We start from the raw sequence: 24,502 nt of genomic DNA, 5'->3' as shown, positions 1-24,502 counted from the left end.
CACACACACACACCGGCAACCCACACGGATCTCGTTAGATAGGCTATTATTTGCATTCTCTAACGCACCTTCAAAGGATGCGGAGTGGTCAGAGGACAGGGAAGAACGAAGCAGAGAAAGTTTGCGCAGGTTGGTGAGAGTTCAAAGCAGCCCCAACCTCCCTAAACAAAGTACCCGATACGTTGCACTCTCTGGAGAAGGCTTTCTGACCCACTGCACTACGGGGTCGGACGGTGTCAGAATGAGGTGGCTCTGCACTCTCTTGGCACTGACGGTCCTGGGACGGTCTTGGGGCTGTCAGCTTCCCCACGACTGGAGACCACAAAGCGAGCCGTGCCGAGCTGAACTGGCCGAAATTATCGTCTTTGCCAAGGTATTGGCTATCTACAAGGACACCTACAGCGTGCACAACTACCTTCCGTGGCAGTATGACACAGACCTCTTCTATTCGGCAGAAGTGGAGCTGTTATGTGACCAGGCGTGGGGCAGTATGTTGGAAATGCCAGCCGGAGCCAGGTTTAACTTGACTGGACTGGGTTACTTCCCCTGCCACTCATATACCGTCGTGGAAAACAACACCTACTATTTCTTCGTCAGGTAGGACAGTCTCCTGGGGAGAGAATGAGGGCAGTGAGGGGTCGTGTACGTGTATGGTCGCAGGGGATGGGGGAGGATGCTTTGGTGTGGCAAGTCAACACCCCAAAAGTTGCATTTATCTCCACTGCCGAGACACCTTCTATTCTGTTCGAGACCCCACTATTCGATTTATGTCGATCCTACTTGCAATCGCAGATACAATGCGCCATTAAATCAATTAAAATAAGATACGATATCTTTATTAGTCATCTACATCGAAACACACAGTGAAATACATCTATTGGGTAGAGTGTTCTGGGGGCAGCCCGCAAGTGTAGCCACGCTTCAAGCGCCAACATAGCATGCCCACAGCTTCCTAACCCGTACGTCTTTAGAATTTGGGTTCCCACGAATGTTGAGCATCTTTTGGTCTGATTGGACGTGCGCGCTAACTGCTCTCTGGGCTTGGCTCTCTGATCTATTTCACTTGGATGAAATGCCAGTAACTTCAGGGATTTCCCCAAGAAGTTCATTAGACGTTTGTTCCCACACATTTAATTGCCACAGGGCTTAGGTTCAAGGACCATTGGTGAATGTGTGGGTTGCTTTACTTGCTAGCTACCTCCTTGGTACAGAGAAGTGGACCCTGAACTGTTCGGGATATAATTTAGATCCAATCCAAGAAATAACAGGCCAACTTGTTAGAGTTGTCATTGTGAACAGTGACATGTGGTTTTAACCATTTTTTAAAATAATAAACGTTTATTCACTAAAAGCACTACAAAAGACAACCAGTGTCAATACACAACTTCTAATACAGAAAAGAAGAAACTACGCAACGACATACTACAGTAGAGGATGCAAACTAATACTACCGAAACACACACGTGACTCTACACCCGTCAACGCGACACTTCAAATAAGAATCGTGTCTGTACCGTCCACGACACACGCGATCCCCTGAGGGGCCCACCGAGCGTGGAACTCCACTAGGGTGGTTTTAACCATTGCCTGGTGTAACCATTGACACTTTTATTAATGAGTAGAAAATCACTGGGTGTTTGGGGCTTTAAGGGGACTGTAACTGAGGAGTCTGCTGTCCATGAGGTACCAGGGAAAAGGGTTCTGCCACCCACAGTAGGTGGAGATGTTCATTTATTATCCTATGGTTACTTTGACTGAACTATTGCTTGGTAAATAATTGAGTCAGCACATGGGATGGTTCAGGGACAGAGATGGATGCTTGAGTATCTTTGCTCTTCTGGTGAGGGTAGATTTTATTTCTGCCCCATGGAGGAGAGTGAAGTCTCTGTTCAGCTTTTCTAACCATCAGAGAGCCAAGAAGTTGTTTCTGCCCATCTAGTGGGGAATGATATCTCCCTGGATATCAGTTAGAAAGTGGTGCAGGGAGATGGTTGCCTGTCTGATGCAGATACAATGTCAGATTGGGATGCATTTGTTTCTATCTATCCGATGAACAACCTTTTTTGCAGAGAGGCAAATGTTTTTGTCTATCTGATTGAGATGTTCCTTTGTCTCTGATATAGAAGTTTCTATCTTGATTCAGACACGTGTCTATTCCACTGAATTACCACATTTTGCCTGATTCACAACTCTGATGCCAACACTCCTGTTCAGATGCAAATGCATGTGACCATCTGAGCAAAGTGTTAGTTCTGGTGCTGATGTTTCAATCTGATGTAGATGCTTCTGTCCAGATGCATGTATAAGTAAAATGTTCCCTTCTGTCTTATGTTGATGTTTCTATCTGATGCAAATGTTTGCATAAACTTATGTTTCTAACCAGATGAAATGTGATATTCTGTTTAGTGCAGATGTTTCCATGATGCAGATGTTCCTGTCCAGTTTTAGAGGGGGATGCTCATCAGATAGAAATGCCCCATTCTTTATGATACATGCGGTTCTACCTGATACAGTTGTATCTGCCCAGAGGAAGACATGCATCCATTTGATCGAAATGTTACATTTGTGCGGTACAGGTGATTTTATCTGATGCAGATGTTTCTGCCTTGATGCAGATACACACATCCAACTGGTAGAGATGCACCATTTTATCTTCTGCTGATTTCTCTAATTCAATGCAGATGTTCCAATCTAGTGGTTACTTCTATTTGATGCAGATGTTTCACAATGAGGTGAACATTCTTCTGTTAATTAGAAACAGCTATTCCTGTCCATCTGATCTGATGGTGAGGTTGCAATCTGTCTTATCTGAAGAAATTTCTTCAGTTCAGAAGTTGGAGGTGCTTCTATCTCATGGAGGCTTCAGTGTCCATGTTTATGCCCACCAAGTTTAAATGGAACAGGAAGAAGAATGCAGATGTGGATCTTTGCTACGGCCTGATGGAGATCTTCCCATCCATCTTAAGTCTATAAGGATGTATTGAAATAAAAAAAAGCCACAGATGCTGGAGATCTGAAGTAAAGATGGAAAAAGAAGGAACTATTTGACAGGTCAGGAAGGATCTGTGGAGACAGAACAGAGTTATCATTTCAGGACAATGACTTTTCATCAGAATTTGTATTGCAATCACTTTGAGTATGATAGAACATGATTGACAATAAAATTGGAACTATATTTCAATTGAAATTCCAAAATGCAATGATTACTAAAAGATCAAATGGATCTATTAACAGTATTCAAATATTTACTTGAAAAATAATGACATGAGATGGTGCATTCCATTGGTGAAACGCTACATATCAAATATGATTAATCCTAAGCATATGTGTTGAGGCAGACCACAGGAAACAACTAAGAAACAGTTATCAAAAGTTTTCTTGGATGTTTTTCTTTCATTTAATTTTAAGCAATAGGAAGAATGAAATGTATGTTCAAAGTAGCCTTGAAGACTGTCACTAAAAATTAAATTCATTCTTGGTCTTTGAACTGAGAAGCTTTGATATGATTCAAGCCCAATTACAATTACAGGTTGGTACCTGAGAATGAACAGGCTGCAGCGATAGCTTTTAGATGGGAATTCCAGAAGTTTGACTCAGTGACAATGAGATAACAGTGATATATTCTGAAGTCAGGATGGTGTTGCATTTCACTTGTAGATCCACACTGAGCTGATGATATTGCCATGTGGCTTCTGCAAGTCATTCTAGGTGGTAGAGTTGACAGGTTTGGTAGGAGGTGTCGAAACAGTATTGGTAAGTTGGTGGACTGCATCTTGCAAATGGTACATGCTGCAACCATACTGCTATGATGGTAGAGGGAGTGAATGTTTAGAGTGGTGAGTGAGGACCCAATCAAGCCATTTCGTTCTGCATGACATGGACTTTGGGCATTGGTGTTAAAAAGACTTTTGTAATCAGGATATAACACACAAACTGCAGAGTACTTGCTTTCATACCTACAGTATTTATGTAGCTAGTCCTGTTAAACTTCAGGTAAATGGTAAGATAAGATAAGATAAGATAAGATATCTTTATTAGTCACATGTACATCGAAACACACAGTGAAATGCATCTTTTTGCGTAGTGTTCTGGGGGCAGCCCGCAAGTGTCGCCACACTTCTGGTGCCAACATAGCATGCCCACAACTTCCTAACCTGTACGTCTTTGGAATGTGGGAGGAAACCGGAGCACCCGAAGGAAACCCATGCAGACACGGGGAGAACGTGCAAACTCCTTACATACAGTGGCCGGATTTGAACCTGGGTCGTTGGTGCTGTAAAGCGTTATGCTAACCGCTACACTACCGTGCCTGCCATTGATAGGGAGTAGGGAGAGGAGCAGAATTCAATTCTGATAATGGTCTGAACCACATTGTTATGTGAGGAATTGGAAATGAAACAGAACACTGAACTCATCTGAAAACATCTTTGTTTTTGGATCATATAAAGGAAGGAAGATCATTGACAAAATGTGAAGGTGACTGGTTGCAGGAAACATTCTAGTAGCGATTTTCTGGGGTTTGCTGATATAGGCCAAATGGATTTTGCATCCAATTCCCTAGTTTCCAGTTTATATGCATTGTTTTTGCAGTTATTAAAAATCATTCTGATGACAGATTTTAAAGTTCAGTTGCAAGGTCTAGCAAAGCAAACAAAATTATTTGGAAATTAATGCCCATACCAAGGTGATTTGGCATGTGTTAAAGGAAAAGAAAACAAGAGTATACTCTTTAGGGGATTTCAATGACACACATAATTAATTTTCATCCTCCTTTACAGATATACACAAGTATCAACATGGTTGTAGTACTTTAGTTTATAATTAATGTAAAAGCACAGACTATGTTACAGTGGAGCTCACCAACTTACTTCCAAAGATTTCTAGCATTAAGCTAGAAAGAAAAATCAAGATAAAAATATCAAATCAAATGAATTATCAGATCTGTTATAAGGTTTGTGCGAGGTAAAGTAAACTGTCATATAAGCTGCACTCTTAAAGCTTAATGTCAGTTTTTCAGAGTTGGTATTGCTGTTGTAAACCACTGCCAATCTACAAATACACCAACCTAAGAAAGCTTGCCAATATTGAGAACTCAAAAATAGTCCTCAAGTCTATATTGGGTCAGAATTATCTGTAACCAGCACATAACCTTTGTTCATTAGACTTGACCTTGCCTGATTATTTTCCACCTGAATTAATAAGATTGTTAATTACCAAAATATCACTGTATTCTGCATCAGATATGATTACAAAACTAAACTGATATCAGTCAGGAACCTCTCCATGAACCAGCTAGAGTTAGTTGATGTCACCTTGATTAACATTAACTGCACTATACTTACAAATGGAACTTTATTAACAATAGGTAAGCAATGTAATTCCTTGCATTTTCAAAAGGTAATTGTCAAGGTAAACACAGTGGATTTCTAATGTATCAATGCCATGGGCAGTCAAGGTAATATTAGATCTGAGACTGCACAGTATTATTATTTTTAAATGAAATAATTATTTCCATAGGCTGAAAATACATATTTTCTGATTATTCTTTGACCAAAATTATTCCCCAGGCCCAAAGCTTCCATGCACTCAAATTGCACTGGACAACCACATAACTCCACAATTTATACTTCAATGTTTCGATAATAATAAGAAAATACCACTTTATTGTAAAAAGGCAGCCAATTTTTAAAATTAGATCTCTTGGTATTAATGAAGCCTCTCAACAGATTTGGCCAAATTTTGCTTTGTTTGGTAATATATCATCATTCACGCAATCTGACCACTGGGTAAAAACGATTAATTCCATAAATCATGCAATGAGGCCACCAACTGTACTATACCAATACCATAAATCACACAGCCAAACTGCCAGATAGCACATAAGACACATTAATCAACTTAATAATCACTTCACTTTTTTTTAAAGTTCTTCCATGGATTGTGGGCATTCTGACCTGGGCTAGTTTTAGGGTGATTGGGAATCTCAAAGGCCAAACTAAACAGGATAGCAGATTTTTTTCTCTAAAGGGTATCAGGTAAATTTTTACAACAAATTGCCTGTTTCACAATTACCAGTTTTTCATTCCAGAATTTAAGTTCCCCAACTACTTGGTGTGGTTTTGGTTACTTCAGGTAGGGAGATATTGGTCTGTTTTATTAGACCATGATAATCCAGCATCAGATAAGAAATAGAACATTTATAAATTTCCCTAACTATGTACAGATTTGGTGAATTTACATCATTAGTTTGGATTGCCTTATATCCATGTGGATGTACTTACTTACTTACTTTTTGTGACACAGAAGGTGGCCATTCAGCCCATCTTGTCCATGCAAGCTTACAGAAAAGAAATCCCATCAATCCTATTTCACTGTATCCCTGCAGTTTATTCTGTTTTATATGCTCATCAACTCTTCTTTGATTCTTTTTGCTGCTTACTTACATTACGGGGTCATTTTTACCACAACATATCCTTGGGATATGGAAGGAAAACCCACATGGTTATGGGGAAAGCATGTAAACACTAACATACAAATGTAAATAGAGGAATCCCTGTCCAATCACATGTAATGCTTTCACAATGTTCTCTTGACATTCCAAAACATGTCCCAACTGAACATAAGAAATAGAAGCAGGAGTCAGCCAATCAGCCCCAGCACCTGCTCTACCATTCAATAAGATCTTTTCATTCATTTCCACTTTCCTATATGAAGTCCATATCCCTTGCTTCCCTTAACAACCAAACATTTATTGATCTAATTCTTGAATATACTCAGTGGCAAATGTCTCCTCAGCCCTCTTGGGTAGAGAATTTCAAAGATTCGTTCTGCTCTGGGTGAAGAAGTTTCTTCTCATCTCAGTCCTGAATTGTCAACCCTTGTTTTGAGACCATGATCCCTGGTCGTAGAACCATCATTCCTGCATTTACCTCATCAAGCCCTACAAGTATTTTATAAACATTGGATATTTCATTCTCACAAACCAATAATTTACTTTCGAAGACTAAATTGGGAAATTAAATTGGTAAATTGGTTTATTATTGTCACATGTACTGAGGTACAATGAAAAACTTGTCTTGCATATGGTTCATTAAACATTGAGGTAGTACAAGGTAAAATAATAAGAGTGCAGAATAAAGTGTTACAGAGAAAGTGCACTGCAGGTAGACATAAGGTGCAAGGCCATAACAAGGTAGATTGTGAAGACAGCAAGAATAATGCAGGTTTGCAGGAAAAGGTGGATTATTGGTTCTGGAGATAAAGGTTGGGAAAAGAATGCTGGCCAGGACACCAGTAGAACACTCAACCCTTCTCTGAAGTATGCCATGATATCCTTTACAAACAAAACACTAGCAGTTTGGGCACCAGACAATCTGACCAGCAGTGAGCAACCTGAGTTTGCCATTTACTCTATGTGAAATTGGAATTGGAATTATTATTGTCACACATACCGAGGGACGTGAAAAGCTTGCATACCCTTCATACAGATCAATTCATTACACAGTGCATTGAGGTAGTACAAGGTAAAACAAGATCAGAATGCAGTGTAAAGTGTCACAGCTGCAGAGAAAGTGCAGTGCAGGTGGACAATAAAGTGCAAAGTCATAACGAGATAGATTGTGAGGTCAAGAATCCATCTTATCGTACTAGGGAATCGTTCAATAGTCTTATAACAGTGGGATAGAAGCTGCCCTTGAGCCTGGTGGTACATGGTTTCAGGCTTTTGTATCTTCTGCCCAGTCGGAGAGTGGAGAAGAGAGAATGTCTCAGGTGGGAAATGCAAATTTAGCTCTTTGGATCAGTTGTACTAGCATGAATGTGAATGTCCCAGATTTCCTGTGTCAGACCCAGTTATTTTCAAATCTGCAGGTTCTTTCAGGAGTCCAGGAATGAGTTGAAAACAACTTGGTGCTTTACAAAGTTATATTGGAAAAGTTTTATTGGAAAAGTTTAAAACAAAGAAACAGTTACAGGGCACATGGCATTAGCTTTACTACTAGGAGATGAGCCGACACAAAGGAACTAAAGATGAGCTAGGGCCAGGGGTGGGGGTGGGGGGAGAGAGCAAGAGAGTGATTAACAAAAATAACATCTTTTATGCCTGAGATAAGAGGTACTTCTTAGCTAACAATTGTCCAATCAGGAAACCTATTAGATACCTGTGGCCAAACCAACCAAAGAAAAAACACATATTCACCTGATGGATGAACCAATAAGCTAGGAAGTGGCCATTCCTTGTGCAGCCACTTGAGGTGTTAAAAAAAACTACTCAAAACAGTGGAATCCAACACCTGGTAACTATAAATGCCTCTAGTCATTTCAATGGAGAGGGACAAAGATGCAGGACAAAGATTGGTGTTAGATTGCTTACACTTTTGGAATTAATTGAGTTTAATTAAATGGTTTTAATTGCTTTGTTTTGTTAAGTATTCTGGTGCTTTCTTTCTTTTATTTTTTTTTCAAACAATAGTTTGATTTTTAGTAGTCTGAATTATTCCAAAATATAAATCACTTTGGAAGTTTTGACAGTCAGCTAAGCTGGGAGGAATGTTCAGTCAGCTGTCGAAGTTTTCTCAGCCTACACAGACTCAGCTTTGCTCTGGAGCTCCACAATGGCAATTACATAGACAAGACTTCAGTCAGAACGTCATTACCACCAGAAGAATGGGCAGCCTCCCACTGACAGAAAACTCAAGGCCATAATATTCAGTCAGGGTGTCACTGCAGTGGAGAGCTATCAGATAAGGTCCATTGAGCAAAATAAATAGATTTACCTATGAAGAGGATTGAGATAAATAGGGTTATACAGTTAAAGCAAAGATAACTAACAGAAGATCTGATAGTGATATATCAGAATCAGGAATCAGAATCAGAATATAGAGCTGATAAGGGCCATCTACTAAAGAATAATATTCCCAGTGACTTGTGAATAGTGTAAATTTAATGTCAGAAACAAAAATATGAAGATAGGTTGCAGGATTTTGGTTTAAAATCTGTAATTAGTTGGCAAGACGTAAAATGCACTGCCACAAGAATGATGGAAGTAGAATCCATAATGGTCTTTCAAAGCAAAATGCCAATTATTTTAAAAGAGAGAAATTTGCACGTACAGGGGAGTGGGAATAAGTAGATAACTTGGAAGGCTGATTAAGGTTGAGTTACAAGGCCGCCTTCTACTCAGTAACAGTCCGTGTGATAACGGTAGTGTAGCAGTTAGTATAACGCTTTACAGCGCAAGTGACCTGGGTTCAAATCCAGCCACTGTCTGTAGGGAGTTTGTACGTTGTCCCCGTGTCTGCGTGGGTTTCCTCCGGGTGCTCCAGTTTCCTCCCACATTCCAAAGGCGTACGGATTAGGAAGTTGTGGGCATGCTATGTTGGCACCGGAAGCATGACAACACTTGCGGGCTGCCCCCAGAACACTACACAAAAAGATGTATTTCACTGTGTGTTTTAATGTACATGTGACTAATAAAGAAATCTTATCTTATCATAGTTGTGGCAGTAAAAACAAATGGACAGCCTATTCTGCCCTGCTCTATACTTTTTTTATATAAAAATGGGATGGGTATAATACATCCTTCAGCTTTTCCATCACTATTTTATCACCTAGAAACAAAGATTTATTTTATTTTCTGAAAGTTCTGAGGAATGGTCATTAACCTAAAACTTTAGCTCTATTTCTTTCCCCACAGCTGCTTGTTGGCCTGCTGATACTTCAAGCATTTTCTATTTTTGTTTCAGATTTCTAGCATTCATATAATTTTGCCTTTGTATTAATATTACCAAAATATAAATACTTTATGGACCTCAGTACTGAAGGGTAGCAACAGTCTCTCTCTTTGAAAAACTGACAGGGATTCAGACTCCAACCCCACTTCTGACATAAGATTACTTCCTCCTTGTTCCTATTGCAAAAATTGCCTGGAAAATCTCCTATCTTCAAGCAACAGTCTCTACTTCTTTCTCCTCCCTTTACATTCCATTTTTAAAATTAGATCTGTCAGTTCATGACGGCAGATTGCAACATTCTGGTTTAGTTACATGAGGTTGTGGTTTCTGAGAATCTCATTTCACAGTTCTTAAATCCAGCTATTTGCAACAATAACCATTGGTTCATGGTGCTCAAAGATGTTAAACTCTGCTTTTGTACAAAAGTGGACAGAGCCCAGTATTGCTATTCCATCAAGGTCCTGCACAAGTCAGAGAGGAAACAGGTTAAATCTGTGAGGTTCTTGTTTGGAGTGGTATAACCATCAAAATCAACTGCTGGAATAGTACAGTGCTTTAATGTATGGCAAAGTATGGGACATAGTGATCTGACTTGAATAAGTTTATAAAATATCCACTTGTTTTTAGGCTGGATGAAAATTACAACATTGTGCCACATGGAATCAATTTCCAGGATCCAATTTTCCCTGACACCACAGAGAACAACCAGATGTTTGCCAGTCTCTTCCAGTTCTCCAATTGTACCACTGGCACCCATCATCACACCTACTCACCTGAGTGGGAACTGCAAGAGGATAATCGGGTAGGACTTCCTTGATTAGTTTATTTAATAAATTAATAGTCAGGAAAAGGTTTAGCGTTGAATATTACTATACTTTTACAATATAATGTGAGTCTCGTATATTCACTTGTGTACAAAATGCATCATCTTCCATGTTGGCTTGTGCTGCTCAGTTGGCCCAAGTGCACACCTTATAAAAGATTGCCCAGTATATGCAAATTGGGGTCCTACTGCCAGTTTCAGACCAGTTCAACAAACTAGACTGAGCGATCTCATCTTGTCTTATGTATACGATAGTTAGTTCCCTCAAGTAACCAAACCAGCAGGTCAAGGTCAAGGTCAAGTTTATTGTCATATGCACAAGTAAGTGTATGCACAGGTGCAATGAAAAACTTACTTGCAGCAGAATCACAGGCACATGGTATGTTATAAAAGCAGCGTTCACAAGAAAAACATAGATTAAATATAAATTATACGTAATTTTTACAAGAAAAAAAACACAATTAGAATAAAAATGAATTCCATTTTAGTGCAAAGTGATCAAAGTGGTCATAGTGTAGCTAAACTGTACTGGTGATTAGGGTTTTGCTAGTTGGTTCAAGAACCAAATGGTTGAAGGGAAGTAGCTGTTCTTGAACCTGGAGGTGTGGGACTTCAGGCTTCTGTACCTCCTGCCCGACAGTAGCTGCGAAAAGGTAGCATGGCCCGGAGGGTGGGGATCTTTAATGATGGATGTTGCCTTCTTGAGGCAGCGCCTCCTCTAGATACCGATGGTGGGGAGGGATGTGTCAGTGATGTATTAGGCAGAGTCCACTACTCTCTGCAGCTTCTTACAGGGACTAGTGCAGGCTGCCTTTCAAAGGTAAGTCAAAAGTTGTTTTACTTACTTATGGGGGAGCTAAGGAGAAGTGGAGGGCCCCTGTCCTCTGCCCTCTGCCCTCTGCCCTCTGCCTCAATTCAGATGTTCAACATTCTTGGCCCATAATGTCTTGCCACTTGTATTGGATCTCAATTAAAGGATTACATGTCAAAAGAATGATTAGATCAACCTGTTAAATTTGCTTGTGTCCAATTGACTACATACAACACAGAACCGTACAATACAGGAAAAGGCCCTTCACCCCATGGTGTCTGTTCGATGACTAATTGTTAAGACATTAAAAGGTAGTAACAACTACTAATGGGGAATGAATAACTAGCAGAAAGCTAAGAATTTAGTGTAAAAATTAAAGCTATCTTTCAGCAGGGAGAACAAAGCCAAATTACTCAAATTATTTCTCTGCGTGAACTTGTTTTATGAATGCACAACACCATATGAGTTAGTGATGAAAATACCTCTATAATATACAAACTGGGAATAGGAGATCTGCGGAAGAAATAACAGTTCTTAGCATCTTTTGTAAGTTTTGTGAAGTTTGGTGAACAGAAACAAATATTTTGCGTGCTGGCTCTTTGGTCATTAATAATATTTTTGCTTCCATAAATCAGTCATATAATACATCACTGCAGCAAGTGAGTTGTATTAGAGTTGGAGTGAATTTAAATTAAGGGGGTCATGGGAGCTTAATAAATATGAGAAAGTGCACAGGAAATCTACTTGTGCCATTATGATGTATAACTTATTTCCTTGCAATTTGATGTCAAGATCCTGGTATAGTTAGAGTGCCAATGTAATGATAGCTTACACTTTTCAAAAAGCTTTTTATTCTATTACCTTTTCATGCACATTTTGCTGACTTTAGTTCAACCTCTGCAGCTTCTCAATGATCCAGTCTGTGTTTAATCCTATTTTACCGAAGGAGCCCTAGTGATTAAAACAACCTCAGAAAACCTTCTAAAAAAAGATTGAAAAGGCAGAGGAGAGGAAAGAGGATAATTATCCTGCCAGTGACCCACCCTTTTCTCCAAACTGCAATCCGTGTGCTGAATGCTGACACATTAAATAAAGCAGCTCTGGGTGACTCAGCCAAAACAAAAAGGTGCTTGACCAGAGCTGCACCATCTGAAGTCATTCAACGTTGCTGAGGAATTTAAATAAACCAGTGATCTGGCACCAGGAATTCTAGTATTACGCATCCACAAAGCAAAAGGCCAAAACCAAATTTAAAAAGTATCGTTTTCAATTATAACATGCATTTCTTGTTTTGGGAAAGGACAACTGTTCTGTTGTTGGTTTGAGAAGAACCTATTTTAAACTCCAGCTGCCTGTTTCCATTCAAGTGATCCCTATTTTCAGCTTTTCTAGCTTTAATATTGGTTGGTGTATTTAATTTAATGTTGGAAGAATGTCAGAGAAATGGGATATTTATAAGTTTCTTGCGTGATCTTACACTGTTACAGGGGGTTAGAGTGGATATATGAAAAGCTGTACATCTGGAATGGAAGAACTTGAAGTGTGTAAGGATCCAATTATTGTTCACCTTTTGTCCTACTTTACTCCCAACACAGATGGGAGGATAATGGGACAAAATTTGAAAAAAAGAATTGAAATAAATATTTAACTTATCTCTCAACACTTGCACCTTTCAGTTTTCAGCTGAATATCAATTTAGGCATCAATGGCCTGTCAAAAACAGACAGGAGCTTAATAAAAACAGAAAATGGTGGAAACACTCAGCAGGTGAGGCAGCATCTGTGGAAAGAGAAATGGTAAACGTTGGGACCATTCATCAGTACTGGGAAAGAGAGAAACAAGCTAGAAAAGGCAGCAGAGAAGGGGATGGGGGGAGGAGGTGCATAATAGCTATATTCTGCTGACGGTCCGAGGGTGTTGTTTGATTGACCTTTGAGTAAATTAGCGATTGTTGCCATTTCATCACCTCGTTCACACTTTGTGGGTAGCATAATGAAGAAGGGAGTCTATTTGTTATTCATCTCTCAGATGTAAGTGTTACTGGCAAGGCTAACAGTTATTGGAGAAATAAAGGACTGCAGATGCTGGAATCTAGATGAAAAACAACAAGATGCTTGAGGGACTCAACAGGCCAGGCAGCATCAGTGGAGAAAAACAGGCCATCAACGTTTTGGGTCAGTACGTTGGGACCCGAAACGTTGACCATCTGCTTTTCTCCACGGATGCTACCTGGCCTGCTGAGTTTCTCCAGCATATTGTTGTTTTTTTCACTAACATTTATCAGCCAGCTTGAATTGTTCTTGAGAAAGTAATGGTGAGCCATCTTCTTCAGCCACCGCAGCCTGTGTCGTGAAGGTACTCCACAATATTGTTGGGGAGGGTTTGCCATGATTTATAGTCAGCAACGATGAATAATAGAAATATATCTCCAGGTCAGGGCAATGTATGACTTGGACGATGGATTTGTAGACAATAGTATTCCTGTGTATCTAATAGTCTTATTCATCTAGGTGGTGGAGGTCATGGGTTTTAGAGGCATTGTTGAAGAAGATAAGATAAGATATCTTTATTAGTCACATGTACATCCAAACACACAGTGAAATGCATCTTTTTGTGTAGAGTGTTCTGGGGGCAGCCCGCAAGTGTCGCCACGCTTCCAGCGCCAACATAGCATGCCCACAACTTCCTAACCTGTACGTCTTTGGAATGTGGGAGGAAACCAGAGTACCTGGAGGAAACTCATGCAGACACGGGGAGAACGTACAAACTCCTTACAGACAGAGGCTGGAATTGAACCCGGGTTGCTGGCGCTGTAATAGTGTTACGCTAACCACTACGCTACCATGCCTTGGAAAATTGTTGCAAGGGACTTTGTACATCGTACATAGTGGTACCGTGGTGCACCTGTGGTGGAGAGAGGGAATACTTTGTCTGAGGGATTGGATGCCAATCAAATGGGCTGCTTGGTCCTATATGTTGTCAGGCATCTTGAGAGTTGGTGGAACTGAATTTATTCAGGCAAGTGGAAAATATTCCATCACATTCCTGTCTTGGGCCTTATAAATGCTGGAAAGTATTTGAACAAGTCACTCAGTGTAGAATAACCCGACTCTGACCTGCTCTTAGAACCAGTGTTTTTGTGGCTGGTTCAGTTAAGTTTCTGGTCAGAGGGTCACAGAATCTTAGAGCTGTACAGCACAGAAAAGGGCCCTTTGGCTCCCCACACCCATGACCTTTTTGCTGAATGTTCATCGGTAAACTCCCCCAGGATATTGAGGAGGTCGGTGCTGAAGGGGAGAAAAGTCAGTCTCCATGGTCATTCAAAGGTACATACAAGTCCTAGTCAATGGGATACATGCCAGGAGGAGAATTCTGTGTACCAGGTGTAGTGTGAAAGATCATGGCTGTCATGTGACGCCATCGAGTACTGGTCGAACATGACACCACTGTCAATCAAGGTCTGGCTCCACCCGCTCATTAGCACACACTCTTGACCATTGGTTCTCGTGCACACCTTTTGTACCTGGCCATGATCAATTGGACCTGTTGAATTACCTGAGCTAGCTCCACCCAGCTCTCCAGCACTATAAAGAATGCTACACGTGCGTGGCTCTTCCTCTTTTTTCGATTGCTGCCAGAGTTGAAACCACGCTGAGGAACTACTAGTAAGAGTGTGCACTTCCACAGGGGTTTAGGAGCATCCTAAGTAGATTCCCGGTAGTGTAGAGCCAATGCTTGTCCAGAATCAGGGGGTTCAGGCACTGTATTGCGTTTTCCCTGATTGATTGTAACTAGTTCACTGTGTGTGTGTGTGTGTGTGTATATGTGTGAGTGCGCATCTGTTCCTTTTCATTCTGTTCCCGCATTTGTCTTTGTAAATAAAACCTTTTTTTTAAATCCAAAGACTGTCCAGAGTCCTCTACCTTTGAGACCCCAAAGAACCTTTTCCCACAACACCAGGGTGCTAGGAGATCCAAAACAAAGAGAATGCTGGACATTGGCTGTGGATGCTGGACAGGGACCTTCCCCTGCGAGCCACATTCTTCCTCCTGCTCCTCTTGTACCTGCTGCTCTGCAAGCTCTCCCTCATGGCCCTGAGGTTCTTGGTCTCCTCTGGCTGTGGCAAAGCTGTGCCGCCTCCAAAGTAGCTCAGCTGTACCATACTGATGCAGGCAACAAAATCTCACCTACAGTCATAGAGCCAGAGAGTAATACAGCACCGAAACAGGCCCTTCGGCCCAACTGGTCCATGCTGACCACAGCATCCTCCCTGCTAGTCCCAGGTGCCCACATTCAGCCCATAACCCTCCGAGCCCCTTCCCTCCATGTACCTATCCAAATCCCTCTTTAATGTAATTGTACCCACCTCGACCACTTCCTCTGCCAGCTCATTCCAGGTACTCACTACTCTCTATGTAACAAAGTTACCTCTCAGGTCTCTGGTAAATCTCTCCCTTCTCATCTTGTATTTGTGCCCTCTAGTTTTGGACTCCCCAACCCTTGGGGAAAAGACTGTATGTTTTGCACTATGACTTGATGCTTGCATGGCTCTCTCTGTACAGTTGCTGGGGTTGGAGAGTGTACAGGTGAGAGTAGACAGTGAGTATTGGTATTGATACTGGTTTATTATTGTCACTTGTACCAAGGTACAGTGAAAAACTTGTCTTGCATACCATTCATACAGATCAATTCATTACTCAGTGCATTGAGGTAGTAAAGGATAAAATCAATAACAGAATACAGAGTAAAGTATCACAACTACAGGCAAGTGCATTGCAGGTAGACAATAAGGTGCAAGGTCAAAAAAGGTAGATTGTGAGGTCAAGAGTCCATCTCGTCATATAAGGGAACCATTCAATAGTCTTATCACCGTGGGATAGAAGCTGTCCTTGAGCCTGGTGGTATGTGCCCTCAGGCTCCTGTATCTTCTGCCTGATGGGAGAGGAGAGAAGAGAGAATGTACACCGCCCCCTTTCCTGAAGTCAATGACCAGCTCTTTTGTTTTGCCGACATTGAGGGAAAGGTTTTTGTCATGACACCATGTCACTAAGCTCTCTATCTCCTTCCTGTACTCTGATTCAACATTAGTTGAGATACGGCCTACCATGGTGGTATCAGCTGAAAACATGTAGATGGAATTAGAACAGAATGTGGTCACGCAGTCATGAGTATATAGGGAGTAGAGTAGAGGGCTGAGGACACAGCCTTGTGGGGCACCAGTGTTGATAATTATTGTGTTGGAGGTGTTGCTGGCTATCCTCACTGATTGTGGTCTGTTGGTCAGAAAGTCAAGTCGAAGTTGCGGAGGGAAGTGTTGAGTCCCAGGTCTTGGAGTTTGGTGATGAGTTTGTTTGGGATTATAGTATTGAAGGCGGAGCTGTAGTCAATATTACAGTACTGTACTACAGGCAGAGCTGTAGTAACCTTGGATACATGCACCAAGGCACTTCTGGCTACTGAAAATGTTCACCAGTGCAGACTCACTCAGACTTAAGGAGTCAAGAATGCTTCCCAGAAACACGGCATTCACCAAAAGGAAATTCTTCTGGTGTTCTGCAATGACTTACACTTTGGGGTTGAAAATTTTTACTGTTCCTAAAAACATCCAGGACACTTGGCTACATGAATGCAGTCAGTGGCCAGCTCCTGTGCCAAGGATGTCACCCGTTACTGAAACACAGTATCTGGTGACCTCTCTGATGCTGCAGAGGGACATGATGGTGGTGATCTTTGACTTCTTGGAAAGAGCTGGTGCTGAGGAAGTCAAGAGTCAATGTAACCTTGAACCCCACAAAAAGAGTACAGGCATAGGAATGTGGCCATAAATCTTTCTGCAGAATGTCATACATCTTGGTGAAGTTAGCCTAGGAATAGCTTAGCCTGCAAAAACATGGTTCGTCAGCGAGGGCCAGGTAGAATGTGGAGTTTCTGCAGAGTCTCTGATAGTAGGTTCTTCACACATAAGAACTTCTTTGCCTCCTTCTCCACTCATTGTCCTTCTGTCAATGGATGGCCAGTCATTGACAAAACAACACCTCCAGTAATGCAGAACTGCCAGCAATTTCATCACTAAGGCACCCATAGAATGAGTGTCTTTGCAGCTAAATGCTGGAAAATGCACTCCCTGTTACTTCTGCAACACTTCCTGGATTCTTTGGGATTTGGTTGTGCAGTCAGCAGTAACCTCTGAGAGTGCCCATTCAAGCTTCCTAGTCAGGGTATCCCCTTAGATAACAAAAAAAGCAATAAGCTAGCACAATGTGCTCTTAATTCTACTGAGATTGCTCCCATCATGGTCAAAATATGGAACTTTGAGGTCCAGTTTATGAAGGTATAGGTGAAACTGTATAACAAGAAAATGACATCTTTTGGTACAAGCCTGATGCAGGGAAAATGTCACACATACTAACATGAGCGTGCATGGAAATGCCCAGACCATTTTGGTGTGACTTTCGTGGAGAAGATCTAGTCCAGGTAAAACCAGAACTCGATCATGTAGCCTCTGAAAACTCAGGCAATATGCAAACCAGTTTCCAAGCCTGTGATTCTGGAGCAAAAGTGCACTTGGGTTAATGTACCATTAACAATTTATTCTGGGGATACATACAGAGCAATACAGAACAATATCCTGTGATCTTTAATATACTGTTTTATATGGACACATATGGAGAGACCACAGTACAGAACCCTGGAATATACTGTGCTAGGAATACAACATCCAGAGAGCAGAACTGTGGAACATCTCTGTATAGGGAGCACAATGCAAAATGCAGGAATATATCTACATAATCAGCAGAATGTAGAACTCAAGGAGCTTGCCTCTCCTTAAAATATGTGCTTAAAGAAATGGAACGTTTAAGTCTTCTATTTTTGTTGGCTGCAGTATAGAGATCTTATGCAGTTTTTTCATCTCTGATAAGGATCTAGTATCTTTAAGAAGATAGATTTGTGTTTTTTTTTGTAAACAAGAATCTGTGTATGGCTATAGGACGTTGATTGGTCAAAATGAATTCTGCTTTTTTTTAAATTTGGAGTATTGCTTCATGTAGATGCTGATACACATATCACAATCTCTCAGACTCCCTTCAGGACTCGCAAATATCCTTCAAACATTCATTAAAGAGACTTAAATCCTTATTCTAAGGTGGGGAGCTGAACTAAATAGAAAGAATCTACTGAGAGTAGATAGAATCTTTTGTTACAAATTAACAGGATTAAATCCAAAAATATCAAAAATTATATCTGTCATTAGAAATACTGGAAGATGGAATTATTAATTATGTAATAATACAGGAACTAAATTGACTTCCCAGGTTCTCAATCCATAAGACATAAGATATAGGACCAGAATTAGGCCATTCGGCCCATCGAGTCTGCTATGTCATTTAATCATGGCTGATTTTCTTTTAAACCCCATTCTCCCGCCTTCTCCCAGTAACCCTTAACCCCCTTACCAATCAAGAATCTATCAGTCTTTGTCTTAAATACACCAAACGACTTGGCCTCCACAGCCCTCAGTGGCAATGAATTCCACAGATTCACCACCCTCTGGCTGAAGAAATTCTCCTCATCTCAGTTTTAAAGGGACTGGGCCCTCAGATCCATCATTCTCCTACTAATGGAAGCATGGTCTCCACGTCCACTCTATTTCAATGAGATCCCTCCCTCCCCCCCCCCACCCCCCATCCTTCTGAACTCCATCAAGTACAGGCCCTGAGACACAAAATGCTCCTCATATATTAAGCCTTTCATTCCTGGGATCATTCTTATGAACCTGCTCTGGATCTTCACCAGGGTCAGCACAACTTTCCTTAGATGCAGGGCCCAATCCTAACCGAGACAACCCTAATCACTAGAGTTTAGCAACACTATGACCACTTTGATCACTTTGCACTAAAATGGACTTTGTTCCTTTTTTGTTCTACTTGTGTTCTTTCTTGTAAAAATTGTGTATAATTTATGTTTAATTTATGTTTTTGTTTTGAATGCTGCTTATATGACGCTGTGTCAGGTGATGCTGCTGCAAGTAAGTTTTCAAATGCACCTGCGCATACATGTACTTATGACATTAAACTTGACTTTGATTTTGACAATCAATCATTTCAATATGAAGTATTTATTGTTCAGGAATGTAGGGTGTTTGGGGGTGGGTTGCAGGTGGGAGGTGGATTTGTAGACAAGTATTGAATCAATCAAAGCAAGAATTAAGTCTGAGGATTATGCAGCAATGGGTGGATTTGAACCACTGTGTAATTTGGAAGAACAGAACTACTTACTGTAGTGGATGATATATACATTGTATAAGACATTTAGACCTAGAAATTCTATAGTGCAGCACAATGTTTATGTGAGCCACGCAGTTTTGGTAAAACATTATCAGAAAACTGAAATGTGCCATTTTGATTCTGGATCCTCCATGCGTATGATGCGTGAATGCACGGAGGCACCCAGACATGTGCAGTACTGACCGGTGGTGTATAGTACACAACCACATCCTACACCCTTCAACCACTACATCTCGACTTTGACCCCTACACTCAAACCGCACCATCAAGCAATGACCTGACTTGATCTGATCCTACCCCTACACACCCCAGCTTTTTTCCCCACAGTGATTACCCCTCAATCTTGTGACTTGTGGCCCAGGACCCTCTCAAGTTCCTCTATGTTGGAAAGTTAAAAGGAAAAAGCCTTTCTGTTGCATCAAACCTTGATGGTCTATTTTAGTGCAGAAGGCGCTATTGCACTCTTTTCCAACACAGAAGGATTTCTAGACCCTTTAGTTTATGCTAGTCAATGGTATTCATACAAGTAAAGCACCTTTGGAATTTAGGGAAATATGAATTGACCTACCTTGTGATGATAGTTTGGAATTATCCATTATTCACCTTAGTAAATAATCTGAAGTATGCAAATCTGAAATATTAAAAACACATTGCTGCAAAACACAGTTTGGCTCATGAGTAATGGAGTGAACTTATCAGTGGTACCTGGGATCTTTCCCATTTGGCTCCAGGTTATACTTAGCCAATATTTGAAAGAATAGGATGGATTTAGCTGAAAAAAACAAATGAAATAGAAGCAGAAATTAGCCCAGCTATATAGTCCCTTGAACATTTAATAAGATTTTGTGCCTATTGATTACAATATCCACAGTTCTGAACCCAAAACTCTATTGCTGTCAGCCTTGAACATACTCAACAATCAAACATTCACAGCTCTGAGGCAGAGAATTACAAATGTTTACAACAAGCAGAAAGAGGCTTAGCAGTGTTCTGCACTAGTAAGCTGTGTATCTTAGTTGTGTAAACACCAGCATATGGCTGCTAACTCATGGAGGTTTCTAAGCCTTTGAAGTTTGGTGAATTCAGTGTGTTTATATGGGAAAGAATAGGCACTTTGTTTCATCCAAGCAGTGTTTCTGCATGTATACGTTCCTCAATAGTGTGGTTTGGGTACTCTAACATGGTGATGGTTTTTTTGCCACAAGTCAAACGTCTGGTTGCCCAAAACAACATGAGTGGTTACACACAGGATTGCACAATATTACAAGTGGTGATACAGTAATCCAGTTACTTTGAAAGGGTATTACCAATGTTAAAATGCAATACTTTGATTCGCACACATTATACTGAACAGATATTGACTTTAGAGTCATTGGACCACTATAAAAAGCTGTTGCTTTATCTTAATGCTCCACATTCTAATGAACGCATTCAATGTCTTATTTAGCTCCTGTGCTCAACCGTACAGAAGGCCCTTTATGAGGAGGAAGATCGTGTGCGGAAACTCTCCCAGAAAGTGAGATCTCTCGAGAAGGCCAACAATCATCTGCGTGAGAAGGTGAAGAGGATTAAACGTTCCCTTAGGCAGGTGAAAAAAGAGAGCAAGAGAGAGGCAATGCTCATGAAACAGCTTCTGCAGAAGGAACAGAACAAGGAAAGAGGAAAGTTGAATGCTAAACAGGACACTGGCAAACAGATCCTGAAGAAACCAGTCAAGAAGCCAGTCAACCATAAACTGTAATGTTCCAGACTCACTAGTTGTAATGGTCTGGAAGTTAGAGTTGAAATGCTTCACTTGCTAAATGGGAATGCAGCATACATGGAAACTACCTGCACTATTAGCAGCTATCTATTCCCAGTAACAATGTAGTCGAGTGAACTAGAAAACACGGGTGTGTTGCTTGGCTTTCACATTTGCATTATATTTCTTGGGCAATTTAAGTATTTTTCTGATTTTAGTAAGAGTTTGTTGTGTGAAAAGGTTCTTTTGGAATCTTAAAGATGGAGGGCTCTGGACACAGGCTTTGGATTTTAAAAATAGTTTAATCACAAAGGCAAATGTGGGGACAGAATGAATGGGAACGGATGCACACTCGCGCATGCACACACACACACACACACACACACAGAGGAGACCACGAACATGAGGGGAGATCACAACGAGGATGAGATGCACACACACACTCACACACAAACACACAGTAAACAAGGTACAGCTTATCAAGGGATAAATACTTCAATGCCTGAATACCTTGACCTAGACAAGCATTGGCTCTAACACTCGCTGGAATCTGACTTAGACGCTCCCAAACCATATGGTGGTGTACACTCTTACCAGTGGTCTCTGCAGCATTGTTTCACTATTCCTGGGGCAGTCAAGAGAGAGAGAGCCAGAGGATTACAACACTCTTTATAGTGCAGGGAGGCTGGGTGGATCCTGGCCAGGTGATTTAGACAGGCCAATGGTTTGGAGGTCAAGGACAAAAGTGCCTGCCAAGGCCAATGGTCAGACAGGTTCGGGAACAAAGGTGCTCTCCAAGTCCAATCCCTATGCCCACACCTGATGGGTGGGGTGGAGCCACACCTTGATTGACAGTGGTGTCACTTCCCATCCAAGGAGCAATGCTGTCCTCCGACCAGAGGGGTCAGTGTTGTTACTGTCACGTGACAGCCATGTGCTTTCCTACTACAGCGTTCCAATTGAATTTAGATAGAAGCAGGATGAAGCAGGCATGGGACCCATCAGAGAAAACTGGCAGAAACTTTTCTGCAGTCTTCGCTAAATTAACAAGATTCCTCAGAGAAACAATGGTTGGTGTGGAAAACAGAACAAACAGTACCAGGACAGTAATTCATGATGTATTGGGAAGAAACATTGGTAAGAGGAGCTATACACTGTCTTGTCTCTACTCAACTGATCAAGTGAGAATATAATGCAAAAAGCAAAAATATCCTATTTCCTAGTACAGAATCTCATACAAAGCAAAACAATGTTTCTTGTTAAATTATTACTCCATTGTGATTGAAGCAACTTTTGAATAACTAAAGAGTAGAAAAAGCCCAGAAGCATTTTAATTTCAAGGATAAAAAACACACTAATAATATTTAAAGTGCACAAATTACAGGTGGACAATAGCATATCGTGTAAACTACTTTAGCTTTCTTGTAGTTTTTGCATATTCTGTACTCATTGAATATATAAGATCGTCACCCTTTGACTATTCTGTAACCATTTTAGTTGTCTATTATTACCTAGGCTGCTCCCTATTATAAATCTGAGACTAAGATCTTCTCATGAGAAATGGAATGGAAAACTCTTTCCATGGGCAAAAGAATCTCAGGCATTTAGGACTTCATTAATACTCTGTGAAAATGCTAATTACCATGTTATGTAATATGGTTTAATTTCATTTAAAGGCTGAATCACCATCACCAGCAGACTATTGCATAATGTTAATGTTCAGACATCCAGGACCACTTTTCATTTGGGTGTTTGCAATGCTTTTAATATGTTATTCCTTTGTTTAGGTGAAACAGATTGTGTGGGTGTTTTGTGTATGAGTGTGAGTGTTGCTTCATGCCTGGAGAGAGAAGGTGTACCACTCTGATTAAACTCAGTAACTTGGGAGAAGTGTGTTATTTGAAGGTTAATGTGCCTTTCCGATTGTGTTAGAATTTCCTTTGATTTGCTGAATTGCTAATTTTTTTTGCACAATTTTGCTCAAATTTAGAATTATTAACCAACATGGTCTCTATCCAGGTGTTGATAAACAGTTTCTGGTTTTATGCTTTCAAAGTCCACTTTCTTCTGATTCAAAAGGACAAATTGAATGGAGGATATTGGAGAGAGGAAGTTCAGACTTCCACAAGGCAATACTTGGTGCAGCTTGGACTACAATTGGATCTGACTACATTAAGAATGGTAGGATTCTCATTCCTCAGACCCTAAGCTCCTGGTGTCATGAACTGGATGATGTGGAGGGTGAATCCTGCCCCTGAGGGAAAAGGGAAAATACAGTGCTTTGGCTCTTTCTGTTTCACTTTTTGCGTACTCCGCACCATTCTGTTGAGAAGGGGTGTGCAGTAGGACAGGTTGGGAAGGAGTGATGGTGGAATCAGGTAGGATTTAGGGCTCCCTCAGTTAATCATCCAAATGAAATGTACACTTTGAGGCTGTGGACGCCCACACACTTGCACCTCATAATGTCAAGGATGTGCTCCTCCAAACGCTGGCTAAACTACCTTCCCACATATGTCCCTACGGTGAGTCATTTGCCTTCTCATCTCATGATGAACATGGTGCAAGAAAGCATGTGACCAATAAAACTGGATCCCAAACAAAGCCAAGTACCATTCTTCATAATAAGTGAATTGTGTCTTGCATCCTTCGATAACTTTGAATAAACTATCTAACTCTCTTATGTTTATAACTTGCCTCCAACATAAACTACAGCTCAAAAGTTTCACATTCTTCCTGAACCAACCGGAAAAGAAAGATTGTCCAGAATGTAAAGTGATGATAAAGGTGTCAGCAATGCAAATATAGTTAATAAAACAGTTGTTATATGTTTTGTGGTTAGTCCATACAAGAATAGCGATAAAACATTTCTGTTCTTAATGTTATCTTCTTGTATAATGATCAGTTTGGAATCATGCCGCAATTCCAGGAACAAGTGATTTGGCTGCCATTTTTATAAGCCACTTTTAAAGATATCTCTGGCCTATAACTATTGAATGTGACTTAAATGTAGTTTCCAAGCCACATGTGTCTCTTATTTGCCATTCTGTTTGAGTTACTATATATCTTTTTAATAAATCCCATTTTTGAATTTTGTATAATAATAAAAAGGTG

At 40.7% G+C, this 24,502-nt stretch overlaps 1 protein-coding gene across 1 annotated transcript; it reads left to right on the top strand.

Annotated features, from left to right (window-relative positions):
• On the top strand, positions 1–24,502 carry ccdc3b (coiled-coil domain containing 3b). Its single transcript, XM_052017172.1, has 3 exons — positions 1–597; positions 10,359–10,533; positions 21,098–24,502. Exons 1-3 carry the CDS (start codon positions 242–244, stop codon positions 21,389–21,391), a joined length of 825 nt encoding a protein of 274 aa, XP_051873132.1. The 5' UTR covers positions 1–241; the 3' UTR covers positions 21,392–24,502.

Source organism: Pristis pectinata, chromosome 6, assembly GCF_009764475.1.
Source record: "Pristis pectinata isolate sPriPec2 chromosome 6, sPriPec2.1.pri, whole genome shotgun sequence".
NCBI lineage: Eukaryota > Metazoa > Chordata > Chondrichthyes > Rhinopristiformes > Pristidae > Pristis > Pristis pectinata.
The sequence above is the reverse complement of the archived record's forward strand: the minus strand, read 5'-3'. Positions and strand labels throughout refer to the sequence as shown.

Excerpts from the sequence above, each read along its gene's own strand:
- ccdc3b (XM_052017172.1), top strand. The coding sequence starts at position 242 with ATGAGGTGGCTCTGCACTCTCTTGGCACTGACGGTCCTGGGACGGTCT. Across the intron at positions 598-10,358 it reads ACCTACTATTTCTTCGTCAG|GCTGGATGAAAATTACAACA; the intron begins GTAGGACAGTCT and ends ACTTGTTTTTAG. Across the intron at positions 10,534-21,097 it reads AACTGCAAGAGGATAATCGG|CTCCTGTGCTCAACCGTACA; the intron begins GTAGGACTTCCT and ends TGTCTTATTTAG.